The following is a 15,953-nucleotide window of genomic DNA, read 5'->3' on the forward strand; positions in this document are numbered from 1 at the left end:
AATTGTTATTTGTGCAGGGGAAATCAAAGAAGGGTGTGGACCCTGGACAAAGAACATAATAATGATAGGATTAATCTCTCCACATCAAAAGCTTTACTGCCCATTATTAAATGCATGGCATTGGCTAACCCCAAGATAGTAATGAATCAATGATAGGATTTCTTTTTTATGTAAAAGTTTAACACTCTTAATACAATTTCATCCCAAAAAAAATACTTTTTTTAGTATAACTACTCAAAATTACATTGCTAAATTTATTTTGAAATTTTTATGGTTATATAAATTTACATTATTAAAATAATGTAATTTAGACAGCTTAACTAAAGGCATTACTAAATAGAAATATTACTTTGAACATTTAAGGTCGATACACTAATAAAGGAGTGTGACACAAAACATAAGTCCTATATGTCTAAATAATATTTTTTTGGTTAATGTTTTGAAAAGAAAAACAAAGGTGTTAATAAAAAGAAACTATAAATATTAATAATTATCAAATTGAAACGACAACTCAATCCACATAGAATATATATATATATATATATATGCAATTTACCTAAAATAGTCATCCCACTTCCCAATGAATTAAATTAATTGATGAGTCAGGGTCAGTGTCAGGGTGGCCTTTGGAATAAAAACAAAATGTTCATCACTCACTGAATAAACTAGAGTTCATTCATATAGTCATGGGAGAGAGATATATATATATATACTCAGATGATACTCCTTTGCTGTAGCAAAGCATCGGCAGCGGTCTTTTTAATTAATCCAATTTTCTTAATTCAAACGCTGATTAATTACACTAATCAGCAATCATTAACCCAATAACCCCCCAATACCAATATATTACGAAATACCAAAAACGTGCAGCCGCAAACATAGAAAGAACTCCCCCACCCACCGCCCCATCCGCCCGCCTGCAGTTTTGAAGGGGCTAGCTAAAAACCAAACGACAAACCCGTGGATATGATGGTTTCCATTCCTGGACAAAAGTGGTGACCCCAAACCCAGGGGCCGGGCTGCCTGAGCTGAGAGAGGGCCACCACGCCACAGTCAGTCATTAAAAGCAAGAGGGGAGGGTAAAACTGGAACAAAAAAAATATTTGTTCCTCTTCTTCTTCTTCTCCAAAGCCCAAACCGATCAGTAGTAGTACGTAGTCGTCACGTCAGTAGGCGAAGCCGTTCGCCAGATTTCTGGCCGATTTACCGCTCCGAGACGACGACGATGAACAGTTGTCCCTTCTGGCAATAGTCGCATTATTGCTATTTCCACTGCCCGTACTGCTTTCTTCTTCGTCCATCAGTATTTGCGTGCACCTGCACTCCACGCTGCAAAACGCTCTATCCCCTCTGCGCCACCACAAACAAACACAGCACCCGACCCGAATCAACCCCAAAACCAAAAAGAAGAAAAGGTACTTTTAAATCTAATTTAAAATAGAGTTACTGTATTCAAATACGATCGTTGGAGAAGGAGTGCTGCTGCCTGTGTTGTGAGGTGTGATGAGGGCGAGAGCAGAGAGAGATCTGGGCTTACTTGTACATGTAGATGTCGTTGCCGGGCAAGAGCTTTCTCCGGCAGAGGATGCAGTGATCGAGAAAGCCGGCGTCAAGGAGGGGCGGCGTCGATGGAGAATTCCGACGAGAGGCTTTGATGATCATGTTGACCTTGTTGATGACTTGTGGGTTGCTCTTGCTAGCAACCTTGCTGGACTTCTCTAGAACTATGCTTAATCCCGCCATCTCTCATGCTCCTCCTCCTCCTCCTCTCTCGCCGGCGGCGGTGGGTGCTCACAGTAAGGTCTGGTTGATGAAAAGACTAGGAAAATAAATAGAGAAGAGAGAGAGAGAGAGAGTAGCGTAGCCAAAGATCTAACTGGAAACGCTTGCTTTGCTGCCACGTACCCCAAGCCTGCTATCGCCATTTTCCTTTTTTTCTCTTATTTCCATTTTTCTTCTTCTTCTTCTCCTCCTCCTCCTTCAGTTTTGTCTTCTTCTGCTCAGGGCTTACGGATTTATGTATTTGGACACAGTTTCACAGCTCAACCAGGGGGCTGGGCGGGGCTGCATTTGCATGCATTTATGTATTTGGCCGTTTCGATGACGTGGTGGTGGTGGAGGAGGTGGGCGGGGATACGATACGTACGAATATGATACGATATGATTGTAATTTCATTTTATTTAAGACTTGTCATTTATCCAAATCAAATGTTGCACGTAACCAATTAAAATGCAGCTCCCTCTCTCTCCCACCGTAGACTTATTTGAAGGAAGGAAGCCATTTTGAGGATAAATCTGGAAAATTCATTTTTTATATACTTTTTGGTACTAACCAAACCAAAACAATGCATTGCATTTGATTTGATTTGATTTGATTTGATTACTCCCAACTTGTTTATTGTTTAAAAATTAAACATCAACTATATATCTTGTACTTGTACTTTCTTTAATTTATATAACTCACTCAAAAAGACACAAAACTTTTGAAAAGCAATAAAAGCGTAGAAATCTATACATGTACTTCCAATCTTGCACCCAAGATTGGAAGTACATATATAGATTTCTACTTCCAATCTTGGGTGCATGGCAGGTTGGTTGGTCTTGGCATCTATACATGACTCAACTCAACAGTCACTATATCCAATAGTTTAGAGTGCCATCTTCTTCACCCTCTTTGACGAGGGTGAACGTAACTCTCGTTAGTGGAATTAAAAAAATAATTTTTTTTAAATAAAATAATATTTTATCTTTATGTTAAAAATTGTAAAAATTAATCATATTTAAAAAAAATTATTTTCAGTCACTTTTCTAAAAAAATCGTTTTCAACCACTTGAACAAACTAATTACTGAAAACAGCCACTTTTCAGTTTTGATTCAGTTTTAATCCTGTCAATTATTTTTGTAAGTTTATTATTTTTTTATAAGTTTTAATTTATCAAATTTTAATTCTGTCACATTTTCAATTAATTTTTAAAAATAAATTTTTTTTCTTAAAATATGGTTAATTTTTATAATTTCTAACGTAAGAGTAAAATATTATTTTTAAAAAAGAATTATTTTTTTAACCCCTAATGACAGGGTTACGTTCACCCCGTTAAAAGGGGTGAACAAAATCGCACTCAATAGTTTATCCATTAGCTTCACACTTTTCGAAAAAGGGATTTAACAGTGACAAACAATTATCAGTTATTATTGGTCGCTTAATAATTGGGGATCGAATCAGTGGACAGGACATGCCTGTTCCTCAGTTATCTCAGCCCATTGGCTTTGGAGATTATTATTATTATTATTATAGGGTTGATTTAATATCAAGTTAGCAGCCCCTGAGTCTTTAAGTATTATTATATTAAACCCTTTTGCCTATTATTAATTAATTAATGATATGATCATTAATTAATTTTGTTTATTTCTCTATCTTACAAATAGATATTTAGTAATTAAATTGGTTTTTATATGTACACAAATTATATGCATTCAATTAGGGGCGGGCGCGGTTGCGTGCTTGCTTGATTATTATTATATTATTATTATTATTGAATCAATCAATGGGATCTGTGGGCCGCCAAACCCAAGCACAAGCCTAGCGATGTATTATTATGTTTATTTATGTCCACCAATACTTATCCAACTAATTAGCAAATCCCTCTTCTCATTATTCAACTCAATTGATTTAACATTACACCACCACCACCACCACCACCACGACAAATTAATGGTTTCATTTCAAGTTTAGGTAAGACTTTTGACTCCAATATTACCAAGTTAAATTGATCCAACCTCACCTGATGATAATAATTAAATTAAAAAATGGTACAGAACTGAACAGTTTTCAGATGGGAAAACACACACAAATTATTGAAGTCAAAAGTACCTCTTGTTGCTTTATTGGGCTCTTTCTTCTGACTGAGTTTTAGGTCTATGGCGCCTTTCCCTTCTTCTCTACTTCAACACAACACGAGCCGCCTTTTTAATCTTTTATTGAAAAATAATTATTTTATGCTTGTTAAAAAAGATTAAGATAATATTACCACTAATTAATAATTTTTATAATCATCATCATCCACTTTAATCACGTATTAGTACTAATTAGTAATTAATAAATCAAGCATTACATTTAGATACGTAGGCACTTTCATTCATTCATTCATGTCCGGAAATCAAAATTAAGAAAGCAACGCGTTGGACAGAGAGGGCGAGTAGGGCATTATACAGTACGCGAGCACGTGGGCGCTGAAAGTGCACGTGCGTACGGCTCGTTAATTTCAAGTTTCAACTTCATCCATCGGAGAAAATAGATTATTAAAAAAATTTAAATGCACTAGGCGACAATAGATGCCAACTAAGGAGAGGACGATGACGTGTCGCAGCTACGACTTGTGCTCCGTTTTATCTCTCTCGCAGCTACGATTTGTACTCTCGTTTTTTATCTCTCCGTTCCGTCCCATCCACGTGGGCCCCTACGAAGATCGGAAGAGATTCTCCTCACCTAAACCCGGCGCCTCTCGAACAGTGCCACCTGTCACTCCCAACGCTAATATTTACTAAACCCTAAGAAGGTGTTTCGTGCACCGTTTTTTTTTTTTTAAAGTTTATAAATCTTTTTACATTTAAACTGTGTAAAATTTAAAATTAGATAACATTTAAATTAATAATATATTTTAAACTATCAGTTACATAACTATATGCTTGGTTTAAAAAAATTGATAAGTTATCTAAACTGATCAAAATAAATATATTATTGAATAATATAAATAAAATTTATAAAAATATTATTTTTTAATAATCATAAATTATAAAGTGATATTCAATTAATAAAATTATTATAATTATACTTTGATAAATTATATATAATTATTAAAAAATATATTAATATAATATAATATATATATATTACATATAGATATATAAAGAGATAATTAAAGACAACTGATAAAAAAAAAATAATGAATAACAGAAAAGGTGCGAGTAATAGACAACGACAAACATGGAGGAGTCGACAATTAATGGGGATGGGTATGGAGGTAGTGGCTGACGACGATGACCAAAACTAAAGGGAGGTGACGACAATAAAAAAGAGCTAGAGGGAGACGACAATAGAAAACCAATAAGATGATAGAGATGGATATATTAAAAATTATAAAATTATGTAAAGGTAAATATATTATTTACTTTGTCAACGTAACCAACTCCTAGGAGTTTATTTAAAAAAGTTAAAAGAAGGATTTATCTCAAACTTTGTTAAAATAATTTTTAAAATTGATAGTATTTAAAATTTTAAATATTATCAAATGCATAAAAAATAACCTACGTAATTTATAAATGAATTCAACAGTATAATGGTCAAACCCGTAAGCCAAACACCTTTTAAAAGTCTGAAGCTACAGCGTTTGCACTGCAGAAGTTATTATAATTTGTAATAATTTATGATGTGGCAGTTTTTAATTAAATTAAAAAATATTAAAAATTGTTATTAAGTGTTGAAATTTTTATTAAAATTAATTAAATCTTAAACGGGTTCAAAAAACCCACTAGATCCAAGAATATTTTTTTTATGCTCTTATAGGCCCATCCGTACATTTTATTATGCACTTAATTTTAATTTATTGTTTATTTATTTATTAAACTAAAAAAACAATTGTGTTATAATAATAAAATGAATAATTTATTAAAATTAAGTATGCAAAATCCATGCGTATAAGTAGCAATTTTGGTTTCTAATTTTATGTGATTTAATAATAAGTTATGTATTTTTATTATTTCAATTTAATAGTTATAAGTTTTAACTCTTTTAATTATTCTGTTTTTTCAAATAAAATAAAATATAAAAATATTTTTGGAAAAGAAAAGACTTCACTTGGTAGAACAAATTTGCTTAAGTTAATCATATATATATATATAGAGACAAGCTGACGTGGGTCCCGAGTTGATGAGGTGATTGACAGCTGGGCTTCCTAATTTGGATCTTCCGAAACTTTTTCGACACGTGTACGATGATAACTATACTCTGCTTGCTGACAACGAAGGCATCGTCGTACGAGGGTCCGCCGCGCAGCCTTGTCCGTTCTTCAACGTAATAGATCTGTTTTCTTATCTACGTCGAGTTGTGTAATCCGACACAAGTTAGTAAGGAAGGAGGGCCGTCCGTCCTCTCACATATATATTGGCGTAAATGTTATATTGTTTAACATTAGACAATATAATACTTTTCGCCAAGCTAATGATATTACGTCATTGTACTAATAATTTTAAATTATATATTTAAAAATTGTAAATACATGATAGTTAGTTTATTATTAAATATTAATAATATTATATTAAAATAATAATATAATATCATTAGTATATTAAATATATATTTCCGATAAAAGAGAGCGAAGGAAGAGACGAAAGTGTCCTTTCCTTTCAAAGATAGCTGGATTTGATCGTGAAAGGAATGCACGACAAAGATATCTGGGCAATTTGGAACGAACTGGGGACTGGGGTGGGACCATTTTAAATAACGATAAAATTTATAGTATAGTCCCAATATGCTCTCTCTCTCTCTCTCTCTCTCTCTCTCTCTCTCTCTCTCTCCGTATATATACACACGCATATATTATATTCATATATAAATATATAATATTAATTATTTTTAATTTGAATTATACTTATATTTTTTTTTATAATGGGAGCTATTAAATACTTTGAATGCATCTAATAACTCTATGTTCTTATATACTTCATTAAAGAGTATTTAAAATATTTTATAGCCTGAATTATAAAAAATAAGTACAATTCGGCCTAAAAATAATTATATTCTAAATATATTATATATTTTATTAAATATAAAAAATATATGAATATATAAATATTGTTTATTCTATTAATTAAGTAAATAAGTTATTTTGAAATTATGAAATATTGCGAATTCCACGATATCTTTTTTTATTTTTATTCAAAAAATAAACACTTATACTAATATAATTTAAAAAATATATTTTTTTATCTGCACTTACATAACACGGGATGTATCCCTAAGTTCTAAACTATTTCAAAAATTACTTACATATATATAACATGGTATTTTAATTTTTTAGTAAAAAAGGCATCAAGCTTAGATTGTCTCGACCTCGCATCGCACCTCATTGGAGCGGGATATTGGATACGTACGAGGTTAGGGACGTGACAAGGCTGCCCTGCCTGTATTTTTGGATGGTTTTGTAATGATTTAATGGCTTTAAAAGTTCAATGGAAAATAAATTTAATTTTTTTAATCAAATTATGTTACTCTCAATCATTTTAGTTAAAATGATTAAATGAATTTTTAGTTCAATTAATTCATAAAATTAGTTAAATTGTTGTTCAACCATGGATCTTGCCCCCAAAACACTTACCGAAATTTAATTAATCAACTTTATTGATTTACAAATTATTGAAATGGTGGTGCAAGCAAGTGTTTTGATTGGTGTGGGAGAGGTGTTGGGTTCAAGCCCACCCACCCCAATATTGACTTTATTTTTGGAGTGTGGTGATTTTTTCTACTGTAGTGACTTAGATTTTAGGTAGGAAAAATACTTGATCGTTATCTTTAGAAGTTGGCTAAGTTTTAGAGATAATTATTAACGAATTTTTTTGTTATTCGCATTAGATAACATAAAATTTATCTGATATAAACAAATTGAGATGAGGGCATGGGACTTATGGGATAAGTGAAACTCATACACATTATCTGCAAACTCGCATTAGACAATAATATATGTTGCCCGACACAAATAACATAATAATTCTCTAGTTATTAATTATATAACAATTTTACTTAATTTTTTAACCATGCCCTTTGTTGATTTGAAAGTTTGAGAGTGTACAATGATAAAGATTCTATTTATGCGATATAACTTAGTTATTGGACTCATATTTTGTGAGAAAAAAATTATTAAGAAGAATAATTATTAGGCTTAACACATAATTATTATGTATTAGGCTTAATACATAATTATTATTATTTTTGAGGCATTAAGAACAGCTAATTAATAAGTAGTACCGTGGGTCAATTTTTGGACATAAATTTAGAAATTTCGATTAGGTTCTTCAGAATGGGGAAATGAATTGGGACAAACTGCCAAACGACCAACACTCCCTCGGATTTTGGACTACGCGGGAAAGATGAGCGTGATCCAGAAGTGAGTTTCTCTCTGTCTATCTACTTCAGGGTTTCGAAACAGCAATTGGATGTATTGATCACGAAATTTGTTATAGTTGATTGTCGTTTCCGGTTATAACTATTTAGTTATTGCGTGTCGTTAGCAAATGCACCGGATTTGAAAGGAATTTTGGTTCCTCACTGCAATGATCCGCTAGATTGGTTTTGTAATTATGTTTCTGCAGTTTCGCAGTTGTATATTCACATTTGGATGAAATGTTTCTAGTTTTCCTTTTGTCTTGCTCCTGTGAAGCGAAAATGTTTCGTTTCTGTTTGTGTAATGCGAGAGCGTGTCTCTTTGAGAAATTTCAATGCTTCTGAAAATCGCAACCCTGCCGTGCCTAATCAATTGGCATTTTTAGCATCTTGTGGAAAAGATGAAAATGCTGAAATTGGTTTCGCTTGGTCACAGCAAAATGCAAATTTATTTCATGAAGTCTTTTACCGAATAGAAATGAATTGTATGAAGTTTGCTCCATTTGGTGTCGAAAGACTGGGTTTTGTTATAACAGTGCTGTCTTATGCTGTTTGAACATAGTTGCAAGTTATCTACCCAAAAAAAAAAAAAAAGAAAGAAAGAAAGAACATAGTTGCAAGTGAGGCTGAAATGAAACCTATAGTTCTTGATGATGGCCTCCAGTGAAATTAATGTTCACATAGCGCTTTTAGGTTAATGATGGCCTCCAGCAGCTACTGCAGCGCACTATTATAAAATTACCGTCTGTATATTTGTGCATCACCTAATTACATTATTTCAATTTGTATTTATATTTTTAGTATTAATTTTTTGGTAACACAGGGGTTGCAGGCTCAATTTGTATTTTAACTAATAAGTTCAGTACATTTCATTTGATTTTGTTAGTGGAAACGTTCAAGTAATTTAGACTTTTTATTTTGGAATGCTACTATTTTCATTTGGGAATTTATTCAATATTATCTTGCAGCACCTTTCTCGTCGAATATGTTCTTGATGATTAAAGAATTTGTATTGTGTCAGATTTCTTTCATTTACATGTATAGAATCAAAGCTAAAGGTGCAAAGAAGTTAAATTCAAGCCAAGCTAGCCATAATGTTTGCTGATTGAAGCTTAAGGACACATGTTAAGTTGGTGGCTAGAGTGGATGCAGCTCCTGTTTAGAAGTAATCTTGCTTCTTAAATACTATGTTAGCTAAACTAGTCATTCTGCAGTCTATATGGTACAATTGTAGTTAAATTGGTAGCTTGCATCTCGTTATGGTTCTTTAGAGATGGGAAAGAATGCATGTCACTTTGGTTTAAAAAAGGAAGTCAACTTCAACAGCTGTTTCACGTTGAAGAAAGTTCGATGTAAATGGTGGAAGGCTTGTTGCAGTAAATTCTTAGAATTGTAAATTCAATAATTTTGTGAGGCAAGTGGCAAACTAAGAAAATTGGATATAGATATAAGACATAGCCATAGGACGCAACATGGCATGACTAGGACACTATGACATTAATTTTTTTCAAAAACAAAAAAAGAAAAAAAATCAACACCACAGGTAAAAAACATCAAATAATATTTGCCTATCATTATGTGAAAATAACTGTGAATAAACATGCCGTAATGTATATTTTGAAAAACTCTTATGCATAAATTAAGTTAAAAATATTGTTTACAATTTCTAAAATTGACAAAAACTAAAAGAGCAAGGACAAATAAAAGTAAATATAATTTGTCCAAACCTGCACTCAAATACCTTTATGAACCTAAGTCTCCCTAAAAGTGCTCATGAAGTGTCTAATTTTACAAAAGCTACAAAAGATTCCATATTAGGAAGAGCTTGATGAGTTGGTGTTCCACACATGATATGGCACCTTCTTAGAAGTATGTGTACTTAGGATATAATTTAAACTAAAACATTGTTGTGGAGGTGCTGCACATCATCTGTTGTTTTTCTCGTTTATTTTGGATATATTGGAGGGGCCAAAAGCTAAAAAGATAAGCCCTGGCTAGTCTGGGCATGGAAGCACCTCTAAATTGGACATATTATCCAGGAGGAAACCCAATGATATCATTGAGCTTGGCCCAACTATTCACTCTACTCCAAAGCATGGCAAAGGTGCTTCTCAAACTTCTATTCATGTATCATCAGTTCTATACAGGTTTGTTGACACCTGCTTGCTTGTTATTAATATGGGTAATTTTGAAGAGATCACCCAAAGCAACAAAATTGGGGGCTACTTGTAGGGTGAAAGGATCCATTTCTTACTGATCTAAAAATTATCGCATAAATCATGCATGGAATAATTTGCGAAAGATGTATATGTAGCAAGGTGAATCCACTCACTTGATGTCCATTTGGTGCAAATTTACAAGTACCCCTGTTCTTAGCCTAGTTCAAGTTAATTATCAATATGATAATGCAATATAACATTAACTTGTGTCACTCTTTGGTGGTTAATAGCTGGTAAGGGAGTGCATTAATCCAGCAGTAACAACTTCCATAGACCTGCCTATGTGCATGCAGGTGGCTTTCTTCTTGCTAAATTTCATTCATCTCCCTTATTTTTATGATAAAGGTTTTGATTCATCGACTGTACCTCTGGCAATGTAAAACCAACTGAAGTGTTGGACTGATAAGAGTTGATAAGTGCAAGATTTTGCTCGAAAGGAAATATTTCGAAGCAGAAGAAGGTAAGTAATAGGCAACTTAATTTGTCCTGTTCCTGCGCTTCTTGGGAATGGTAGCCATGTCAAATGACACCGGATAACCAACTTGATTTCATTGCTATATTGTTAGAGAGATATATGGGATTTCAAGTTATTACAGTGTGAGAAATAGAAGGTCTTGCAGCATCTTATTCATGTTGTATCATATTTATTTTTGGTCCATGGTTGAAATTCTGAATCTTGAGCATTCTGAATAAGTAGGATCATTCTTAAAGATTACCTGCTTTTGGAGTAAATCTAATCAGCAGATTCAGAACTACTTTCGCTTTACCTGTTTTGCCTTAAAAGGCACAACTGGTTGATAAACTCTCTCTCTCTCTCTCTCCCCTCTTTGGTTGCCATGGAAACAGAGGACAGTTTTAGTGTATTTTCTTGCATGTGGTTTGAAATCCCATTATCCCAGTTCGTTGATGTTGTCAATTTTCTCTATGTATTAGGTCAGTATCAGGGGGTAGAAATATCTAGGCATGCTTTGCTATGCAGAATGTATGCCTGTGTGATTTGTTATGGTATGAATATTTGTGAATCTTCCTGCCAGACTAATTATGACATGCCAATTCAGTTAATTCATGGTCATTGAATAGGCCCCTATATTAGCCATACATAATGGAAATAAAATCTAATTATATCATATTGTACAGAGCAAATGTAAAAGGATTTTACATCTGCATGCAACCAAAAAACAACAGATGAAGTCAAACTGGCCTATGGTTAAGTAAAATGGAGCAGACATTTGGAGATAGATGGGGGATGTAATTAGAAAAAATAAGAGGAGATGGAATTAGATATAGCATGGACATAAAACAATGAAATGGAGACTTCTTATCCTGTTCATGCTGTATTATTTCTGGATGTTACTTCCATGTACTTGCTTCACTTCTCATAAGCTATCTCTTCCAGAGAGCCAACTCCTTCCTGAAAATTTACTGTTTTGGCTGCATGTGCAAATGCCCAACTCCCTTCTACTAGAAATTTAGCCTTTAATGACTCATTGTTCCAATTCATCCTGTATATCACTGCAAGGACTGAAATTACACAAGCCAGTTGAGCTGCTAAAAGCCCATAACAAAGGCCCAAAAATCCAAGTCCCCAGACGAAGGCCAAAATGATAGCAACAGGCATACCCACCAAATAAAATGAGTAAAAATTTATAGCTGCCCCAACAATTGGTCTGGCACTTCCTCGGAGAACCCCACAACCTGTAGTTTGTGGACAGTTTGCGAGCTCACATATCCCAATTATAGGTAGCACAGCCATTGTCAACTCTAAAACCTCATTGTCCTGTGTAAAAACTCTTCCCCAGGCTTCTCTCCCTAAGGTGGTCCATAAGAAGCCAAAAATAGAGACTAAGAGGGCCATTCCTGTAGCTACCACTGTTGCCAAATTGGCCTTATCTGGCCTGCCTGCTCCAAGCTCATTGCCTACTCTGGTCGACACTGATGCACTGAGTGCAGAAGGCAAGGTGTACATGAGAGAGGTGGTTTGTATTACTATAGCTGATGTTGCTAGGGCAACATGAGGTTTGTTAACATAACCTGCTAGAAGCGTCATGAACTCATACCACCACCACTCCAAACAAATTGCTAGACAACTTGGTATAGCAAGTTGAAGTAGCATCACCCACTCCTTCCAAATTGAAGTTGATGAAAGTGGAATCATTTGAGGTATCAGTGGTTGACACATGGGCTTGTTTGGGTTGTGAGTGTAGATTATGTACCCCAGAAGGAAGAACAAAGTATTAAAGTTGGTGATAAAGGTTGAAATTGCCAACCCTGCAACCCCAAGGTGTAGACTGAAGGCAAATACCATGGTGATGGGAAGATGGAGAAGTACAGAAATTGAAGTGCACCACATCAATGGCCATGTTGTCCCTTTACTACGTAAATAGATACGTAATGGGTGTAGGAGGCTATTGGCAATAAGATCTGGGATGGCATAGCGGCAGTAGAGGCTAGCAATATGTGTTATATCTGGGTTTTGATGGAGCATAAGCATGAGATACTCTAGCTTAAACCATAATAATCCTATTGGCAATGATGCTAACAGTAACATTAGAATTGTTCTTTGAAGAGTGAGTGATACTAAGGCTAAGTTTCTGGAACCAATAGCTTGGCTGCATATTGGTTCCATCCCCATGGCTAGACCTGATAGAATTGAGTAGCCTGTGATATTTGTGAAGCCAATGGCTAGTGCACCACCGGCTAGCTCAAGGCTCCCCAGCCTTCCCATGCACACAACTAAAATCATGTTCTTGAAATAACCAACCAAACCCATGGCCATTATAGGGAAGCCAATGTCAGTCATTATCTTCAACTCTTCCACTACCTAGTGAAATCATGAATAAAATAATGGTTTTCAGAATGTAATATTTCACATTTGTATGGCAAAAATATTGTTTGAGTTTATATCATTCTATGGTTCGTACCTCAGGCATTGTTGGTTGCTTTTGGGTTTCCTCTGTAGCCATCTGTTATCCCTTTTGCTTATTCTGTTTTCCTGTCAGAGTTTAATGGTAGAAATATCACGCATGGAGAGAGAGAGAGAGAGAGAGAGCTGCTGGTGGCAGCAGAAAATGAGAAGAGGTTTATAAAGGTGGAAGGTGGTGGGATTGAGAATTTATGTTCCCAAACAGAAGCTAAAGTGCTGTAAAATAAAAGGCCATTAAATAAGAAGGGTATATTAACCTTTTCAGATCAGCCCCCCTCCTGGCGCCCCACTGTCTAACTGTATCTTGTCATTCATTCGCTTCCCTTTTGGAATGATGGCCACTATTCTATTCTTAAACCTATCTTCACATGAAGAAATTTAGGGTAAAAAATTGCTTATGTTTTTATCATAATTAGAAAAGATGAGGATGTTAAGATGGATGTGCGGCCATACAAGAAAAGATAAAATTAGAAATGAGGTTATTTGTAATAAGGTAGGAGTAGTGCCAATTGAGGAGAAGATGAAAGAGACTAGACTAAGATGGTTTGGTCATGTGAGAAGAAGACCAAGAGACGCTCATGTGAGGAGAGTTGATGAAATTAAATAATTAGTCATAAAAAGAGGTAGAGGCAGAGCCAAGAAGATTTTGAGAGAGACATTAAAGTTTAATATGAAGTGTATGGACCTAAATGAAGATATGACAAAAGACATAAGTATATGGAAGTCTATAATTCATGTAGCCGACCCCACATAGTGGGATAAAGGCTGGATATGTTGTTGTTGTTATAGAACTTTAAACGCCATTAAATTAATGTGTAGTTTACTAATTCCCATTCCACTTTATGATAATTCATATTCTCATCTCAACAATACTTATACTAGTTTATTATAATATTTTTCTGGTTTTTGCTCTTCAATAGTGTTAGGTTGCAAAATTTTGAAAGGTCTAAATTGTTTGTTTGTAATAATTAGAAATAATCAGATCTATGGAGGTTGAGTTAGCTGTGGCTGGTTTGACAAAGCAACAATAGGCATTGTTTTAGAAAATGGGCTGAAATATTTCAAAAAATATAAATGCTTCTAAAGGGTTAAGTTTTAATGTTACAAGAGTCCATTGCCGAACCAAGGGGCAACAATCTTTCTTGTTCCGACTTTCGATATTGTTATTATTTCTCTTTTCTTTATCTTCAACAGTCATGTGTAGTTCCAAGGATTCTGGTTACCAGCCATTGCTCTGATGTTATTTTATGTACCATTCCAGTAGGGAGGGTCTTTAATATAATTGGTGGAGATTTGTTAGAAGCTCTCATGCGCCTTATCCTTAATGTTGATGCACTAGAAGAAATCATCAAATTTTAAAACCATTAAAGATAAGATTATTTGCTGATTTATGTAATTATGACATCAGTGATTTGGTAGATACAGGAGCCTTTATATATGCCTCAACATTAACATTATCACAAACTTATTAGCTTCTTTTTAAAATACTGCAATTATTTGAGTTTGGTTATCATGTCCCATGTGTACCTTGGCAGGTTCATGCCACATACAACTTGGAGTTTGAGGCCTAGCAAAAACCTTTTCCTCACATGTTTTTCTTAGATTCCTTAAATGGATCCCAAAACAAAGGACCCAACCCCTCTTCCTAGTTCCTTGCATTCTCAATAGTAATACAAAGCTTTCTCAACATGTTTAACACATCCAACCTTTTGTGCTGTAAGATCATGTTCCTTTCTTTTTATTAGCACATTTTCATTGGGAGCCATTGTGCATTCTCTAATTATTCTTGTTTACCTATTGGAAATTCATTTCCCATGTGACATAACCATGGTATAGTTGCTATATTGTTTGCTTGGGATTCAAGTTGTGGGATGGGTTGGGCAATTCATTTGTTATTTACTTTTGGATATAAACTTGAAAGTTACTAGAGGACATAGTATCTTTATTAGGTGGTACAAGCATCATGGTTGGGATCAGAGGAGCTGTTTGCATGTTGTTGCACTTTATATAATTACCAATAATTCATCCATCTGAACATGCATATTAAACTTCTGGATTATTCTTACCAAACACTACAGAGTTTTACTTACCTATGTCAATGTATATCCATGACAACATTGAAATACTCCGAAAAGATCTGGATGTAATATATGATAATACAGTCATTGTTGAAGATATAGAGTAATAATTGATTTCAAATGCCTCCAGAAGTACACTCTTTAAGTTATCTTGTGAGAGTGACGACAGGATTTGTTTGTAGGCATTGAGCTTTTAAAATATGCGAGAGTGCTTTTGTCAATTTATAGATACTTCAAAGGAGACGATAGTTGGACTGAATTCTAAGGTAATGTAGAGGTAAAAGATTTGCATCACTTTTATTTTTCAAAATCCTTTTCTTGTTTGTTCATCTGTCAAAGCACTCTAGTCCTGAGACACTATTTTTTCCAAAAAGGACTCTGAAGATTACTGCCTTTGTGGCCAGACATAACATAATTACATATGGTTGATTTTCGCATAAAGCAGCTTAGTTATATTGTGCTTGCAATTCCTCAAATCTTTCAGCTTCAATCCTTGAGAGGCTGATCTCTCCTCCATTGGTTTGCTTCTCAGTTTCACATCCATTATCACTGTTTACATTGGAAACAGTTTTCTTGT

At 34.2% G+C, this 15,953-nt stretch overlaps 2 protein-coding genes across 2 annotated transcripts; both read right to left on the reverse strand.

Moving 5' to 3' along the window:
- Window positions 1-679: 679 nt before the first annotated feature.
- Window positions 680-2,019, reverse strand: LOC127800375 (FCS-Like Zinc finger 15). Its single transcript, XM_052334957.1, has 2 exons — window positions 1,538-2,019; window positions 680-1,350 (listed from the first exon to the last, which is right to left on the reverse strand). Exons 1-2 carry the CDS (start codon window positions 1,741-1,743, stop codon window positions 1,167-1,169), a joined length of 390 nt encoding a protein of 129 aa, XP_052190917.1. The 5' UTR covers window positions 1,744-2,019; the 3' UTR covers window positions 680-1,166.
- A 9,725-nt stretch (window positions 2,020-11,744) lies between these two features.
- LOC127799192 (protein DETOXIFICATION 55-like) lies at window positions 11,745-13,338 on the reverse strand. The gene is made up of 2 exons (XM_052332979.1): window positions 13,297-13,338; window positions 11,745-13,196 (listed from the first exon to the last, which is right to left on the reverse strand). Exons 1-2 carry the CDS (start codon window positions 13,336-13,338, stop codon window positions 11,745-11,747), a joined length of 1,494 nt encoding a protein of 497 aa, XP_052188939.1.
- Between the last annotated feature and the right edge of the window lie 2,615 nt (window positions 13,339-15,953).

Source organism: Diospyros lotus, chromosome 4, assembly GCF_014633365.1.
Source record: "Diospyros lotus cultivar Yz01 chromosome 4, ASM1463336v1, whole genome shotgun sequence".
NCBI lineage: Eukaryota > Viridiplantae > Streptophyta > Magnoliopsida > Ericales > Ebenaceae > Diospyros > Diospyros lotus.

What these genes read in the sequence shown, in the direction of transcription:
- LOC127800375 (XM_052334957.1), bottom strand. Translation starts at nt 1,743, where the DNA reads ATGGCGGGATTAAGCATAGTTCTAGAGAAGTCCAGCAAGGTTGCTAGC. An exon ending in AACGACATCTACATGTACAA is followed by an intron (nt 1,351 to 1,537) that starts GTAAGCCCAGAT and finishes GTGGTGGCGCAG; the next exon opens with AGGGGATAGAGCGTTTTGCA.
- LOC127799192 (XM_052332979.1), bottom strand. Translation starts at nt 13,338, where the DNA reads ATGGCTACAGAGGAAACCCAAAAGCAACCAACAATGCCTGAG. An exon ending in AGCAACCAACAATGCCTGAG is followed by an intron (nt 13,197 to 13,296) that starts GTACGAACCATA and finishes TGATTTCACTAG; the next exon opens with GTAGTGGAAGAGTTGAAGAT.